The sequence below is a fragment of the Lonchura striata genome, chromosome 9, assembly GCF_050655825.1.
Source record: "Lonchura striata isolate lonStrDom1 chromosome 9, ASM5065582v1, whole genome shotgun sequence".
NCBI classification, from domain to species: Eukaryota; Metazoa; Chordata; class Aves; order Passeriformes; family Estrildidae; genus Lonchura; species Lonchura striata.
In genome coordinates this window covers 25886157-25901751 of record NC_140711.1, presented here as the reverse complement: position 1 = coordinate 25901751, position 15595 = coordinate 25886157, and the positions used below count along the sequence as shown (strand labels likewise).

Genomic DNA, 15595 nt, shown 5'->3' with positions numbered 1-15595 from the left:
ATTAATGCCTTCTGAGTCATGTATTAACAGCATCTTCCTCTTGTCTGCTCAGTGTCCCATTTTCATTAGGCTTGCAGGGAATATACTGAGATACTCCTGTGAAATAAGTTTTCTACGGTGGCTCAGTCATTTCTGTGGATCAGGACACATAAATGGACAAGCTTAGAAAGTGGACTTAGGCAATATTTGTCAGTAAAAGGGCTGGTGTTTACCTCATAAAGCACAAACTGCACAGCTGTAAAACATCATGAGGGGGAGAACTGTGTGTACAGTGGGTTCTCAGGAGACTTGTCCATTCTTTGGAACCACTTGCAAATATGGTGAGAAGAATTGCTAATAATGAGAAGCTATTTGAATATGCAATTAGTACGTTGATCTAACCCACAGTTAGTTTCATAATCTTCTTTTCTTTTTTTCTGGAGCATTCAGAAGCCTTGTTAACCATCCCTGTTAGGAATCATGCATTGCTACTTTCTAAATTATTTGTAGCAGAACGTTGCTGGGAGTCGAAACAAAGGAGAGGGAAAAGATGGCATGCTTATTTAATTGTCTTTAAACATTAGGGTCTTGCAGGATCAGAGGTGCTAGAAACAGGATCTGAGCTGTCCAGATGCAGTGAGAGAACAGTGTAGGAAACCCTCTGTACTCACAGTTGCTGTAATCCAGGTGAGACCAAAGCGTGATGTGATTTTCTGCAATCTGCTTATGAAATGACAGCTTAAACTCAACCCCAGACGTGGCTTCCATGCACAGAACATCTGAGTAGTGCTGCATCAGTCATGCTTTATTTTCAGCTGGAAAGAGAGGGCACTTCTGGAGTAGCTCCATGCCTCAGTGTGCATGGTTTTAATTTTCCGAAGCTCTGGGATTAGCAGGTAACCAGTCCAGTGCAGCCCCTGGAAAATAATGAAGGCTGATTACCTGATTGGTTTTGTGCTGTGTGGTGTCCACAGGGTGCAAGGATGGTCTGAGGTGAGAAGAAGAGAGCAGGGAAAAGATCTTCAGAGAGTCAGACTTTGCACTCAGGTGGAAGATAACAAATCCAGCTTGAGGCCAGTACCTGCTGCACTGCTTCCCTGCTTACCAGCAGTCACTGCTGGGCAGCTCCAGCATGATGCTGGAGAGTCACAGAGGCTGCAGTCTGTTCTGTTTGGTAGGTTTGTTCTGTGTTCAGATCATTAATATGACCCCTAATTAAGTGTTCCTTCAGGTGCACACTGGCCTCAGGTGAGCTAAAACACACTGAAGCCACCTGTGAAAGGTGGTGGCCCCTGTTTCTTGTTGCTTCTTTTCTTTTTCCTCAGCAAACAGTCATGCTCAGCTTGCTTATTTTGGACCTAATACCTGCCAGTAGGTTTGTGGCCAAAGTCCCACAGTAAAGCTTGTCTGAAATGTGGAGCAGATTGCAGTGCTCAGTTACCTGTTTGTCAGTGCAAAAGGGAAATGTTTCCTCTCCCACATCTCAGAGATGTTAAAATGGAGAAGGAGCTTTGAGTTTTCCCCTTAGAGCCAAACTGAGTTCTGTAGACTGTTGCAATCTGTCTTTTCACTGCCTCAGCCATATCATCTTTAAAAGGCAATTTAATGGTGCCTGGTGGTGTGTAGAGTTTACAAGGCTAAACTGTCCCCAGGTACACGACAGAGCCTTTGATAAATCAGCAGGTGTCTCATATTAGATTAAATTGAGTCCAGAATGTTTTATGGGGTGATTTAATATACTGAATTGAAACAGTCACATTTTTTAAGGTAACTCTAAAAATGGAGGACTTAAGCAGCCATAAATAACTAAAGGGTTAACAGAGGGCAGCAGAATCTGTTTCCAAGGGTTCTGCTGTTTCCAGGTTTTTCTGAGAGGTTTATGGTTTTGGAAGAGGAGCAACGCATATATCCAGAATCATAAGGAACAGATTTTGCTGTTGGATGGTTTTGCAATCTAAAATAATCCATTAATTTGAGTAGATGTGCACTGGTTTACCTGAAGGAATTAATCTACAATCTTGTGCCTTGTAAAAAAAATATGCAGAACCTTCTTTGGCTTCTTTGTGCTCAGACAATTTATGGCTGGTAAAGTGTTGACGTATCTAAGATGAAAATGGAGTCAACAATGCACATTATTGTTGATATAGTTGTGCTGTCACTGTTGTAAAGTTAAAAAGCAGCAATTATAGCTGAAATCTGAAAGCTGTTTTGTAATTTCACATGTGTGACACAACTCCTTACTAGAGATTGTAGCCATGGTAGCAGTGGTTACTGCACTTTGTGAATAGCAGATATGTAGTTACTTTCTCTCACTAAAACTGAGGAATTTAATACTGGGGTTTTTTTGTGTGGTTTTTTTTTTTTTCTTTTTTTTTTAAGTGCAAAGTTTTTGAAACTCTCTTTTAAAAAGAAATTGTATTTCCTGTTTTGTGTGCTACTAAATTAACCGGGGATTAATAAAAAGATGCTGGATATGGAGGCAGGAAAAGGCAATAGTTATTTTAAATCCTGCCTGTTATATCATTTAGCTATGATGTGTCCCTAGTTCTCCCACCCTGCTTTTTGTGCAATCAAATCCTGTCTGAATATCTGAATATCTGAATATGAACAAGAATTGAAAACAGAACAAAACAGTAATAAATGAACCTACCATTTGGGAAATACCTATTCCTGCATTACATTTAAGGTCTGTAATATATTTTTAAGCATCTGAGCTAATCACCTTCTCTCATTCTCCTACTCATCTGACTAGAGTTCTCTCAAAGCATCCTTTTTCATCTGTGCATTGCTTGTTTGTGTAAGATAGGTAGGGTTAAGTGACTCACAGGTTCAACTTGCATCTGCTTATCTGAATTCAGAAGAGTGTCAAGGTCTTAGCAAAGAACAATATTAGATGTATTTACTTACAGAAATGGCAAATAGTGGTTCGCTATTTTTAGCATATTGCAAATTCTAGGCTGCTATTTTTATATTTTTTTCTGTCTTAGCTGTTGAGTAAAGCAGAACTGAACACCAAATGCTTATGAGGCTCAAACCATAGATGCCATATATTCATGTAATTTACCTACTTGTAAAGCCACAAAGAATTGTGTATAAACGTTCCTTAATACCAGCAGCAAGGAGATAAATTGAAAATTATATACATACAGAAGATGAAAAAGAAGGTTCTAAAATGCAGAAGGAAGAAGACAATTGAACTGAGAAACAGAGGTGTAGTAAAAAGTCCTCAGGTTCCTGTGAAGTCAAGAGTTGTGTAAAAACATCATATACCTGAAGTTATTCCTCAGACCATTTAGAGACATTTGGAAAGTCATCAGCAGAGCAGCCCAGTGAATAGTAAGATAATTCTTAAATACCTGAATTACTTCTGTCTGAAAAATTAATATAGCTTTGTATCAGTGAGTAGTCTTCAGGCAATTCCAAATATGCAGAGCATTACCCAGAAAGGTCATCTCATTTCATGGGGGTATGTGCCATATTACAGTTTGATTTCAGCTGTTTTGGAATAAAATCCTCTTATTTTTCAGTTCTTGATGAAAGAAAAAACCTGAGTTTTTCCAGTCAAAAAAGCTGCTGCAGGTTATGGTACTTGGATGCTATTGACCTTGAATTTGGGGAAGTTTGTCTGATATTCTGGCCCAGATCTGTGGGTATTTGGAAACTCTAATTGCCAATTCCAACTCAATCTTTGATGTTCTAATGACAAAATAAAAGCTATTTGTCTGACAGGGCGCAGATCCAAACATTTGGGTAAGATAGACTGGAGTTTTTTAATTTAATTTAATTTTTTTAAATGTTCTGTAAACTCCTGTTTTCTCTCTTAATTGAAGAGTAACTGTGTCCAGAAATCCTGATGCCAGCAAATATTCAGTATGTTCAGTATGTGCTGTGCCCTTGAAGAGGTAAACTAAGCAAGAACATCTTGCAGATAACAACATGAAAAATAGGGAAAGTCAACTCAAGATGTTTTAGTGATATTATTTTCAAAACTGAGGCATTCTCAGGGTGGTGTTTATATCACAGGTAAACCTGTTAAGGAGCTACAAGCACTTTGTCAGTGCAGCTTGGTACAGAGCAATCTGTGGTGAGAACCTGGTGCATGGGAAAGTCTCTATCACAGCAGTAATTAAAAACCAGTGATGTGTTCTGACACTGCTGTTGTTAATGGTCACCTGTGCTGCTTTGTTCCCTCAGCTTTCTCTGCTGGAAGATGCAGGGTTTGGTGGTGCTCTGGTTTACACTGATCCTTGTGACCTGCCAAAGACTGCAGACCTTGCTGATAAAGCTTTTATGGTCTCCTTGAACAGCGGGGGAGATCCATCCACGCCTGGTTATGCCAGTATTGGTAAGTATTGGGCAGGGCTGAGCCACTTCCTGTGCACTTTAATGCTCTGTAGGTTGTAATATGGGAATTAAAACACTAAACCAGATCTTGCTAGAAAGAGAGGCTCTGAGTAAGGAAACACTGTGATGGAATCCAGTCTCAAAAGTGCTTTACATTCTTGGCACAAAGTCTGCACTCTCAATAGTTTATTGTGCTTTGTATTTGAGTATTCACACACTGAACCATTATTACCTGCTCATTCTTATCCCATGAACAAGAGCCAAGACTGAAGTACTGATCCTGTAGAGCATATTCCACAGGATCCGTCCCCACCAAAAGAATTATTCTCTACATTCTGTCTTCCTCTTTCATAGTATCAGAAATTAAAACTTTTGATCAGTAGGTACAAGTTAAATGTCATTAGATATTTATATTTTTAAAGTATTAAGAGAAAATAATGTTTATAGTATCTATATGCTACTATCACTTGAACTGGACCTGTTCATTTAGCCTTGCTCAGCAAGAATTGGTTATTAATTATGCTTCTCTAAATAAATGTATTTTTGAAATATGAGAAATATGAAATTAATTTCAAGGAACATCACCTTATATAATTTTACTTGGGGTGTTTTTGAAGCAATGTTAACAAAAAATAGAAGCAGCAGCATATTTGACTTGTATGTGCTGCTTAAATCCCCATTCTGGCACTTCAGTGAAGGTGTGTTCTGCTTCTCTGCAGCTTTTTCAGCTTTACAGCCCTTTTTACTATCTAACTATTTGGAAATGTATTAAGCAGCAGTCTATGAGTTTGTGACAAGGCTTCATCAAGAATATTTTGTCCGGTTACTGGCTCAGACATCTGAAGTTTGACTTGAATTGGCACCAAATCAACTGTGGCAACGTGGAGATACGTCATGCCTAGAATGGCAGAAAATAGAAATATTTGCCTGGTTGTCAAAGAAGGGTGTTAGCTATTCACAGCATGAATGCCTTGACAGCTCAGTGGGGAAGAAATTGCACATTTTCTCAGTGTCTCAGTGTACCTGACCCAGTGTTCTTAAAAGTGCCCTGGGAGCTACAGAGGTAAATATAACACTCTTCAAGCTTTATTCTTGCTCATTTCATGGAGCTATTTGAAAAACAGTTTGTGGTGTCTCTGTCTGGCTGACTCCTTAATGTTTTATTTACCCTACATGAAAAGTAAAGCTAATTAAAACAGATACACCAACATAAAGATGCCACTTCAGTGCTTAAACCTTATGTGTTAGTTTTCTGTCAGTAAATGTTCTCATCTGCAGTGTGCATTCCAATCTCAAGTTTGGGAAAGAGAAGCTTAAATATATGGACAATGGTGTTACAAGTGCATTGATAGTTTCTGGTAGAAGCCTTAGTGTGTCTTGTTTGTGGTTTTAAATCTCTGAGCACCATTCATAGGCAGGAGCAGGTTATCATTTATATTTTGATCATCGAATGCCATGGAAAGAGCTCAGAGGAATACTTGAGAAAACGCTTTTGTTTATGGTTTTGTCACTGGAAGTAATTCCTATATTTCTGATGATGATTTTGCTTCTCTGAGGACTGTGAATTGACTTCCTTAGAGGTGGCTCATGCCTGGGACAGACACAAACCCATCTGGAGTGCAGGATTTTCCCTGGGGGATGCCCTTGGATGTGCAGTAGTTAAACTGCCTGGTGTGGAATAAAAGAGCCAGGGAGCCCGTGCTGCCCCTTTCCCTTTGATTCAGAGTGTAATAAGCACTGCAAGAGGTTTTATTGGAAGCTCCTGCTTAAGTTATTGGCATATCTTTGTCACCATCTGCACTTCACACTTTGCCAGAAGAACTGTTACTATCACAATCTCGACTCTGCTCCTACCAGCATTCTCCCTTTTACTGGGAAATTCCTGGTAGGATGAGTGATCCAAAGCTAGACTTGTACATGGTGAATTAAAGGTAGGAAACGTGGATTTTTGTGCTGCTGCCTTTGTATCTCATGTTCTTTTAGTCTGAAAACAAATTTCTGTGCTTCAGTATTTTCCTAGAAAAAAAGTCTTTGGGAAATGGTATAATTTACAGATCTTTTCTCAAAGTTGACAACATTTTAAAATGGGATTTATGTGATAGTTCAGAGAGAATTTTGGAGTTCTCATGGGGTTTCAGCTCACATTTTATGTTTCATGAAGATTAAATGCTGCAGTTCTGCATATGAATCATCTCAAATGTATAGAAATAGCTTGAGGATGGGTTTGAGATGCCAACTACCTACAAGCAGAATGATTTTATTGATCTCTGTTTAACAAAGGGGAAAAAGTAATGATGAGAAGTGGAACTGAACAGCACTTATGTGAAAGTTTCTGCAGCTCTGTTTCATAATTTAATTCTTCTGTTCTTAAGACTCTTCCAATCCTAAGTCCTATCAGTCCTGAAACAATCATAGGATCCTTTATGAGCATCATTTCTCTCTGTGATTCTGACTGCCAAAGACTAGTGTCCTCCACTTCTAGAAATCTTTTTTCTGTGTTGCTGCTTTTGAAATGAACTAGATCCAGGGGTTGGAGCCCAAGGAAGTAATTATACAGGATTAAGAAGCTTGATGAGGAAATAAGAGACTTGTGTAGCAAAAAATTGTCTTGAAAACAAAGTTTAGAAGAATAGTATAAAACTTGAGTGCTTTCCCCATCTAGTTTTCTTTTTCCAGTTTGACTTTTTGACTGCTGCACTTCCTTTCACCCACCTTCTTATGACAGACACATATTGGGTTTCTCCATTACTAGACTTCAGAGCTGTTTCAAATCAAATTTGTTTCCATACAGGAAATGGCTCAGTAAACAAAAATATGGATAGAATCTATTTGTCAATCCTACTATATAAATGGAAAAGTGGCACTGTGATAAGCACGAAGAGCCCTGCCCATGAGATAAGGTGCCTCATAATAGAATCCCTATCTGTGCAGAGGGGGAATAGAAATTATTTCATGAAGAGTTCAGATGGCATCATAGAAAATACTGTGAGCTTTAAAATGCTGAAATATAACAGCTGTAAAATATAATCTTATGGTATCAGCTGTAGTTTGAAGTGTAATGTTGTTTTAGGGAATTGTTATGCAGAGGTTATAACAGTAAAAAAAAAGGGGTGTGTTTGGAAGTAATGCATGGTTCAAGTTATGGTTAACAGCTGGTCATGTGAGCCATATTAAAGGAATTTGGGTGAAAAAATCAGTGACACGGGAAATGCATGATGTCCTTAGAATTGTGAATAGTGAGCATGATTCAGACAGAAGAATTGACATGAGCATTCCTCAAACATTGCTAATAGGATTTGATCTCAGAGGCAGGGACAAGAAAGGTGGGGAATTGTTAAGGATTTGATCCCCTGCAGGTCACAGCTGAGGCCATCAGCAAAGTCAGTGATGCCTCTGAAAGTGTATTTAAAAAGGGACAAGGTTGTTGGACAGGCAGGGGAGTGAAACTGAGCCTGGAAAAGGGCAGGGTGACAGTGCTGTTCTAATCTTTTTGGCTTGTTTCTCACTGTCCAAATATATTTTAACTGGCAGTTGCTAACACTGTTTTGCCCATGGTGGTAATTGATAAGTGATCTCTCTATCTATACCCTGTTCAATGATTTTTTCCATCTTGCTTTCCTCTTACCCTGTGGAATAGGGATGATGAGAGCATGGCTGGGTAGGGTCTGAAAACTGGCCAAGGTCTACCCACCACACTCAGTTCAACAAAATTTAAACACCCAATATGCATTATAAAAACCCCGTGACATTTACCTCTTTAGAAATGTTCCATTCTTGAATTAAGCTTAGCCAGTTCTTCTACAGCAACCACAGGGAGCTGCTGCCACTGCTTAGAGTGTGGGTAAGTGTATGTCTGTTTATTTTTCAGTCAGCCCTGTGATTCTGCAGGTTTAGGTGTGCCCTGCCTAATACCTGAGTTTGTCCTTTCTGTCCTTCACTTCATGATATTTTACTCCTCTGAAGCCAGCAGCTGAGCAGAAGTTAGCTGGAAAATAGAACGTTGTGTAATGGTTTTAACCATGCATGTGCAACATATGTTCTAAAATGGTTTGTTATAAATCATCATGACTTTTTACAAGATGTCCTCAGCCCTGGTTTGTCATTTCTTTTTGAAAACAAAACACAGTCACAATAATTTATTTTCTATGCTTGCCTCTGCCACTGTGGAAATGATTCTGGGAATATTTTTGTCTTTTCTCTTTCAAATTTTGTGCTTGCTTTCTGCTAATAACATTGGATAAATGAAATACAAAGATGATTTGTTGTAACATGACTGTCTGCAGTCAGGCTTCTGTGCACTGTGTTTTGATTTTCCTTGAGGACAGATTGAAGCTGAGAAGAAAGAAAAGCTAAAGTTTGATATTACAAACTCTTGATAATTTTATTTTGGGTTTATGACATAATTTCAGTGGTTGCCATAAAAAATGCAGAATTTATCAGACCAACTACGCTGCTCTATCTGATATACCGTGTTATTTTCTGTATGAACAAAAATCAGTGCTAATGCAATAGAGAGGTAAATCTTTGGAAATTATTGCCCTTTGAATTGTGAATGCAGCAAGTAATAATTTCAGCAGATTGTCGATAATATCTATAGCACTAATGGTTCAAGAGGTGTCTAAATCCATGATCTGCCTCTTGAGATTTTTCAGGATATAAAAAGCAAGTAAGTTTCTATGTAAGTATCAAATTATATGTTCTGAGATTTTTGGATTTGTGGGTTTTAGTTTTTAGTTTTACCACCCGTCTAGCTTTCAGTTAGGTTTGCATGTATTTAAAACTGACAGAATTAGTTGGACATTGAGATATTTTAGGCTAACAGGTTTGAATGTCTGAACCTCCATATTGCATATCACATATCACTTTATCTTCTACTAAGCTGCCTATATTTTTTTTTCTTGGAAGCAAATTTGAATTGAAAACATGGTGATTTTATTAATTACAGTATTAAAAGAGCGGAGAAATCATTGGCAATGATACTGGAATAGCTTGCTAGCACTGTTTTTATCATTTGACTTTTGCAAATGCCATCCTGAAACATATGGTCAAAACTTGCCTCAGTTTCAAGCAGAAAGTTATTAAAAATTTTGAATTTGTAAGAGAAATGGAATGTACAAGTGATGAAGACAAGGTTATTTGAAAACAACAAATCAGCACTTCTTATGCTGCTAAATTAGCTCAGTGGAAAACATAATGACTAAATTCTTCCTGATGCCTTATAAGTTTCAGAGGACTTCTCAATGTTTTCAACATTTCAGACTGTTTCAAACTACTACTAAACAGCTGTGACTCACTACAGAATGATTTCCAGTGAAGCTGCTTTTTTCTCTCATCCAGCAAAAATAACATTTTAAATGGAATCCAGATTAGACTTTTGAAGCTACCCAACTCACAAGTGAATTTAGAATATTTGAATCTTTTGTGCAGTCATGATTGCAGTGAATCCTGCCATAGCTTTACTGACATACTTCAGCCCAGCATAATTTGTGCAAGTGAGCTGATTTATTATGTGCTCACAAAACAGCAAACATCAGTGCCTGACACTGAACCCAGCTGGTGTCTTGGAATCTGCTCCTGCAGAGTCTGGTTGGAATCAGTTTTCTTTGCACAAATTTGGGATGGGAGGCTCCTTTTTATGCACTACATGCTCTGTGGCCACTTTGCTACTTGACACCCTTCTCTGGTATTGTTGTGTTTTTTCTTGGTTTTGTAGGCTGCAAAACTCTGGTTGTAGTATTGTAATAGAACCACCTCAGTGTGCTGTGCCTATCTTTCCTGTGCTTCTAATAGTTGAGTCTAATTATCACCTTTCTTTCACTGCAGGTGATATATTGTACATTTAAAAAAAATGATACTTCTCAGAATTTAAGATTCCCTCCAAATAAGACTGTTAAGACAGTGTAGTTTTAAAACTGGCTGTTCATTTTTCAATGAAAAGTTAAGTTCAATTAAAACAAATGCTTGGTGGCAAAATATTTTTGTGATTTTAAGCTGCGTTTAGTGGTTTATTAAGTGTTAATTTACTTTTGTACACAGAAAGGAGATTTTGAAAAGACATTAATTTTTTTATAATGTTTTTGTTAAACTGAATTTTTTCCACGTAAAAGTTGACAAAATATATGGAAGAGGTAAAAGAGTTATGTGCTTGAAAAATTTGAACATTTTGGACCCAATCCTCTGTAAGTTGTGCCTTTTTCAAATTGATTTTGTATGTACAAAGCAAGTTTTTGAAGAAGACTCTGTTTTATTCAAGCATGCTACTAAGATGATGTATCAGAGAAAAAGACAGGTATTTCTGGCAGGTTATTATCTATACATAATTATTAATGGTGCTGTAAGTGCCAGAAACACGACTCATAGTGCAAACTCTGGTCAGATTCAACATTAATTCTGTCCAAAAGGGAAAAATGTCAGAACCAGAATAGATACACGTCTCACAGGAAGATAAAGCAGATTTTATATCTATATATTTATACGCACATATACACATATATGTATGTGTGTGTATATATATATATATATATATATATATATATATGTACACACACATATATGTGCGTGTGTGTGTATATATATATATATATATATGGAATTGTGTTTCCTTATAAAGCTTGCCTGTCTTTCTCATACATTTGTAAGTATCTGTATTACTGTGGTATTTTATCCTCCCTCCTGTGCTGAAGCTGGGATACCACAATGTAACTCCCACACGTTGCAGCCAGAACCTGCAAGTACACCTGCACAGCAGCAAGAGCACCATAAAGTCAGCTGGCTGATTGTTTAAGCAATTAAAGATATAATTACTTTTATAATTGGATTTTTTTTCCTACTGCTGTTTGAATACTGAAAGCCAGACTAAACCAAACCATCTTTAACATGACTTGATCTCTGTTCCAGCCCACTGCTTTACCATATCCAGCAGCTGCAAAAAAAAGAGATAATAGCACCTCTTCCTACTTTCAGACAGATAGGAACTCCCCCAAAAGAAAATCTAATCATCTTGAAATGGAGATGTGGAAAATATTTCATTGTTGCGTGAACGACTACTATCATATTCTGTAGTATTCATCTGTAGAACTGTGAAAGACATGAGTAATTCACTGCAGTTTGGGTTTGGCCAATTTTCCAAACCATTTTGGTTTTGTTGGGGTTTTTATATTTTTTTTAGACTTGCAATGATTTCTTTTCAGAGACAGAAAAGTGCTCTGCCCAGGGGAACTGGGAGGAGGTGGTGTGGGTGGGAAGGGGAAGGGGTTGATTTCAGTGACAGTGTGCTCCAGGGTGTGGTGGCTCATGGAGTGCCTGGGATGTCCCTGATCCTGGGTGAGTAAAGGGGCTACAGGAGAAAAGAATTGCACAATACTTGAGCTTGACAAGGGACCAGAGGAGATTGTTGAAGAACCAGCCATCTGCTCAAAGCAGTCACCTAGAGAAAGTTTCCTGGGTCATTTTCCAGTTGGGTTTTGAGCATTCCAAGCACATCTACAACCTTATTGAGTCCTTGATTACTGATACCATAAAATAGGTTGGGTTTTTTTTCTGTTGAGGGGGATTTCTTGTATTTCAGTTTATGCCTGTTGCCCCTCCTCCATTCCCTGAAGAACAAACTGGCTCCAATCTTCCACACCCCCATCAATTATTTACACACTTTGATGAGATTCCCCACAAGTCTTCTTTGTTCAAGAGTAAACAATTCTGTATCTCTCAAATTCTCTTTATAAGTCAAATTCTCCATTCCATCAGTCAGCTTCATACCACTCCCAGTGATATTCTTGTCCTTTATATTTTTTAGAAATTATTTCCAGGATTATTTGTTCTGTCACCCTCACAGTGACTCAGGTATGGCTGATCCCAGATCCACCTTCTCAAAGGTGATAGAAGTGATTCTTGCTTTCATCATGTCCTCATGGATCTCTCCCAAACACCATGAATTTTCTAAGCTGTTCATGACCTCGGTGTGACATCCATGAGCTCCCTCATCACTCAGGATTCCCAGGCCAGCAGGGCTGATGAATGAATTTACATTTTCCTCCAGCTAGTGTTCTCTTAAGCTCTTTGTTCAACTTGTCAGCTGCTCAGTATCACCACCTACCCTTGCTGCAGTTTGGGTGGTGAAGGTTCCTTAGGTGTGGCAGAATGTAGCCTTGGATAATCCATTTGGATGGGGAAGAAGTGGGGAATCATGTCCAGTGGAGTGAGTGTAGCCAAGTGCCCAAATTTACTCAGCAGAACTGGAGGTGTGGGGCCTTCACAGTTAAGGGGCTTTAGATGAATTTACTGCTGCTGGTACAAAGTGCAAGGCTCCTTGCTGCATCAGGTTTGATCCAAATGTGTTCTTTCCTTTCCTCTACAGAAACAATTTAAAATATTCTGGTGTTTGCTCTGTGAAAAGGTGAAACTTCATTTTGGGAAGGGGCCAGTGCTGGAAAAAGCACCAAGGGTCAGCTGTGCAATGTCGTGGAATTTCACAAAAGGGAGAGAGAGTGTGACAAGGAGGCAGTCCCAGCTCACCACGCTTTCTTCCGTGCTCTTGGATTATCCTGTATGCACAGGTGCCAGTCAATATGTGCTGTGTGATGGTCACAATGCCAGAGTGAGAAATTGTTGGTAGAGGCTTTTGTTTTCCTGATATGTCTTTCATGTGCAGGACCAGGTAATGAGAATGATTTTGATAAACCTGTGAAACTTTGAGAACTGTTTTGGTTTCAGTTAAGAAAAGTGTTTGCACAAAGTGTGTGTAACTTCCAGTGTTTCTTATATAGTAATTTTACATAGCTGACAGGTGGGTCTATTGAGTTAATGAAACAAAAAAAAGAGTGAAGCCCCTTGGGTTATTTAAAACCTCGTTGATGTCATAGCTCTTCTAGAATAATAATATAATGATTTGCATATTGATTTAAAATATTGTGCTATAGGGACCACCCTTTACAAAATACATAATGAACAAATTAGGCAGTTTGTGCTGCTTAACTTGGAGGGAATTTTTTTTTATTTTCTAGCAGATGTCAGCTAAAGCTGACACGTGGTGACAGTCCATTCCTTTCTGGTATAATGCTTATAACAAAGAGACTGAATGTAGTAAAGCTGGCTTACTCATGTTTTAAAATGCCTAGGTTTATTGGGGTTTTTTTCCCTTGATTTCCAAGCATCAGTAGTCTTTTAACTAGTTCACTGAGTGATTTCTGACAAGCCTAGTTTAATCCATGACTGCAAGGGATTTTCAGCAGTATTTTCTGGAAGAAGTGAGCCACACATTCCCAAGCCTTTTGCAGCTACAATGTGGGCAGTAGTACTTTTTGTACAGTGTAAAATCAATTTTCCTTACTGTAGTAGTAAATTAGATGTAAAGGTGAGGTAAAACTAAGAATTAATTCCCTTTTAGGTTACTCTGCTCCCTCCCAAAACTGCTGCAATAGAAATGTCTTTGAGTTTAGCTGGTAAAAGGCAAAATATTTCTCTGGGCCAGTAGTGGAATGTGCTGCTAATCCACTGAAAAATGAGATACACCTGGTAGGGACTTTCTTGAGGAATGTTTCTAAAGTTCCCCTGAAAGGGAACACAGGCTTTGCAAAGATAGCACGAGTGGAAAATGTCTTGAGTTAACATCAGGTGCCTTATGTAAGGAGAGTTGTAAAAATGTTATCTGGGTCACTTCATTGAAGTATTTTTGGGTTTTGGTTGTTTTGGGTTTTTTTTTAGAGGTGGATGGCATGAAATTTAATAGTACCAAAAAAAGTAAGTGCTAAATAACTATGGCTGTGTTTGATTAATTTTACTTTGTCATTAGATGCTGTTACCTCCTTTTTATATTAGTATTCTGGTTTTGAAGTGAAAGCATTGCTTTCTGAGCATCAAAATACTGGAGGAAGTGTCCTGCATCAAATAGCATCTTGGCTGCTGTCTAATACATAAATGAAAAAAATAAATAAATTCCAAAACAGAACACAAATGAGAAAGACACATATGGATTTTAAGTAGGTGTCGTAACTGCTGGACATCACTCATGCTTTTTATGTAAATTTTGCGTTTTAATACAACACACCAAAGCCTGGTAAAGAGCTATGCTGAAAGGACTTAGGCTGGAGCACTAGTCTGGTCAACAATGTTTTCCAGAAGTTATAGCTTCAGTTTTATTTTTTGAGTTTCTGGCAATTTCATCTTAAACAAAATATATCTGTGTTTCTAGAGTCTGAGTTTATCCTCTGATTTACCCGAAGGACCTGTAATTGTGACCTATGAAGCCCTAATTTAGGAATCAGTGCTTTAAGATGAGATTTAGGTACATCTCTCATTTGCTTTGTAAGATGAAAAGTTCAATTGCAAATCCTGTAATAGATTTACAAATCCTAAAGCATATGTAGAAATACTGCAAGAGGCTTACAAATTGCAACATAAATCTTGATAAAGTAATTTTTAGCTACACAAATCTATACTCATTTCTAAGTTAAAATCTCTGTGATCCTGGCAGAGATTGTTCTTGAATTTTAATGTCTTTCCTGTTTTGGGGTCAGGTTCTTTCTGCTTTGTTTCGATAGGACATATGTTTATTAAAATATTTTGTCTCAATTGCTCCTTTAACTTCATGGAATTAATAAAAAAATTAGACAGGAGTTTCCATTCACAGAAGCTGCTACAAAAACTGTTCCCTGATGGTTCTTTCACAGCAAAAAGGATAACTGAGACTTGTAGGAAAGTGTTGTGATTTTTTAAGATGTTCCTCTCTTGGTTTGCACAGCTCACCTCATGGTCAGCTTGTGAACATCTTAATGTCTTGCCTTGCGTTAAGATGAAAAGAATCCTGTCTTTCATTTTTCATTGTTATTTTCCTGTTGAGTGTTTGAGTACAGTGAACACCAGATTTACTGCTGGGGGGGCAGATTGCACAGACAATTTCTTTCCCAGAAAAGACACCCAAAAAGCTGCTCCTGAGCTGTTTCATCCAACCCTGCTTTGGGCTGGGTGCTCTCCAGGGTTCCTCTCCAGCCTCAACTGTGATTCTGTATCAGGGAATGCAAATTCTGAATAAATTCAGCCTGACAGCTGGTTTTTTGCTGACACAGGTATTAAGATGAAGTAACAGTGTGAGTGAGCTCTGGATGGCCTAAAAGAACCTGGGACCTGTGACATGAGCTGTGACATCTTAAAATGTTCACCCTTAGAGCCAGCTGGTCAGTGCACACTGTGTGCAGCCCTTGTGGAAAGGGTGGCTGTGGGATTGGAAGGAAAACAAATCACTGGACTAAATAAAAAAAGCATGACCTGAACTGCACAG

The 15595-nt window shown here is 38.3% G+C and overlaps 1 protein-coding gene across 20 annotated transcripts in view; it reads left to right on the top strand.

Annotated features, from left to right (window-relative positions):
* The window catches only part of NAALADL2 (N-acetylated alpha-linked acidic dipeptidase like 2), a 412826-nt gene that overhangs the window by 271132 nt on the left and 126099 nt on the right, over positions 1 to 15595 (top strand). For all 20 annotated transcript variants that reach the window (XM_085587326.1, XM_077785540.2, XM_085587337.1 and 17 more), the window contains one exon: positions 4174 to 4324. In XM_085587326.1, the coding sequence (XP_085443452.1) occupies positions 4174 to 4324 (151 nt within the window). The remainder of the gene's footprint in view (positions 1 to 4173; positions 4325 to 15595) is intronic.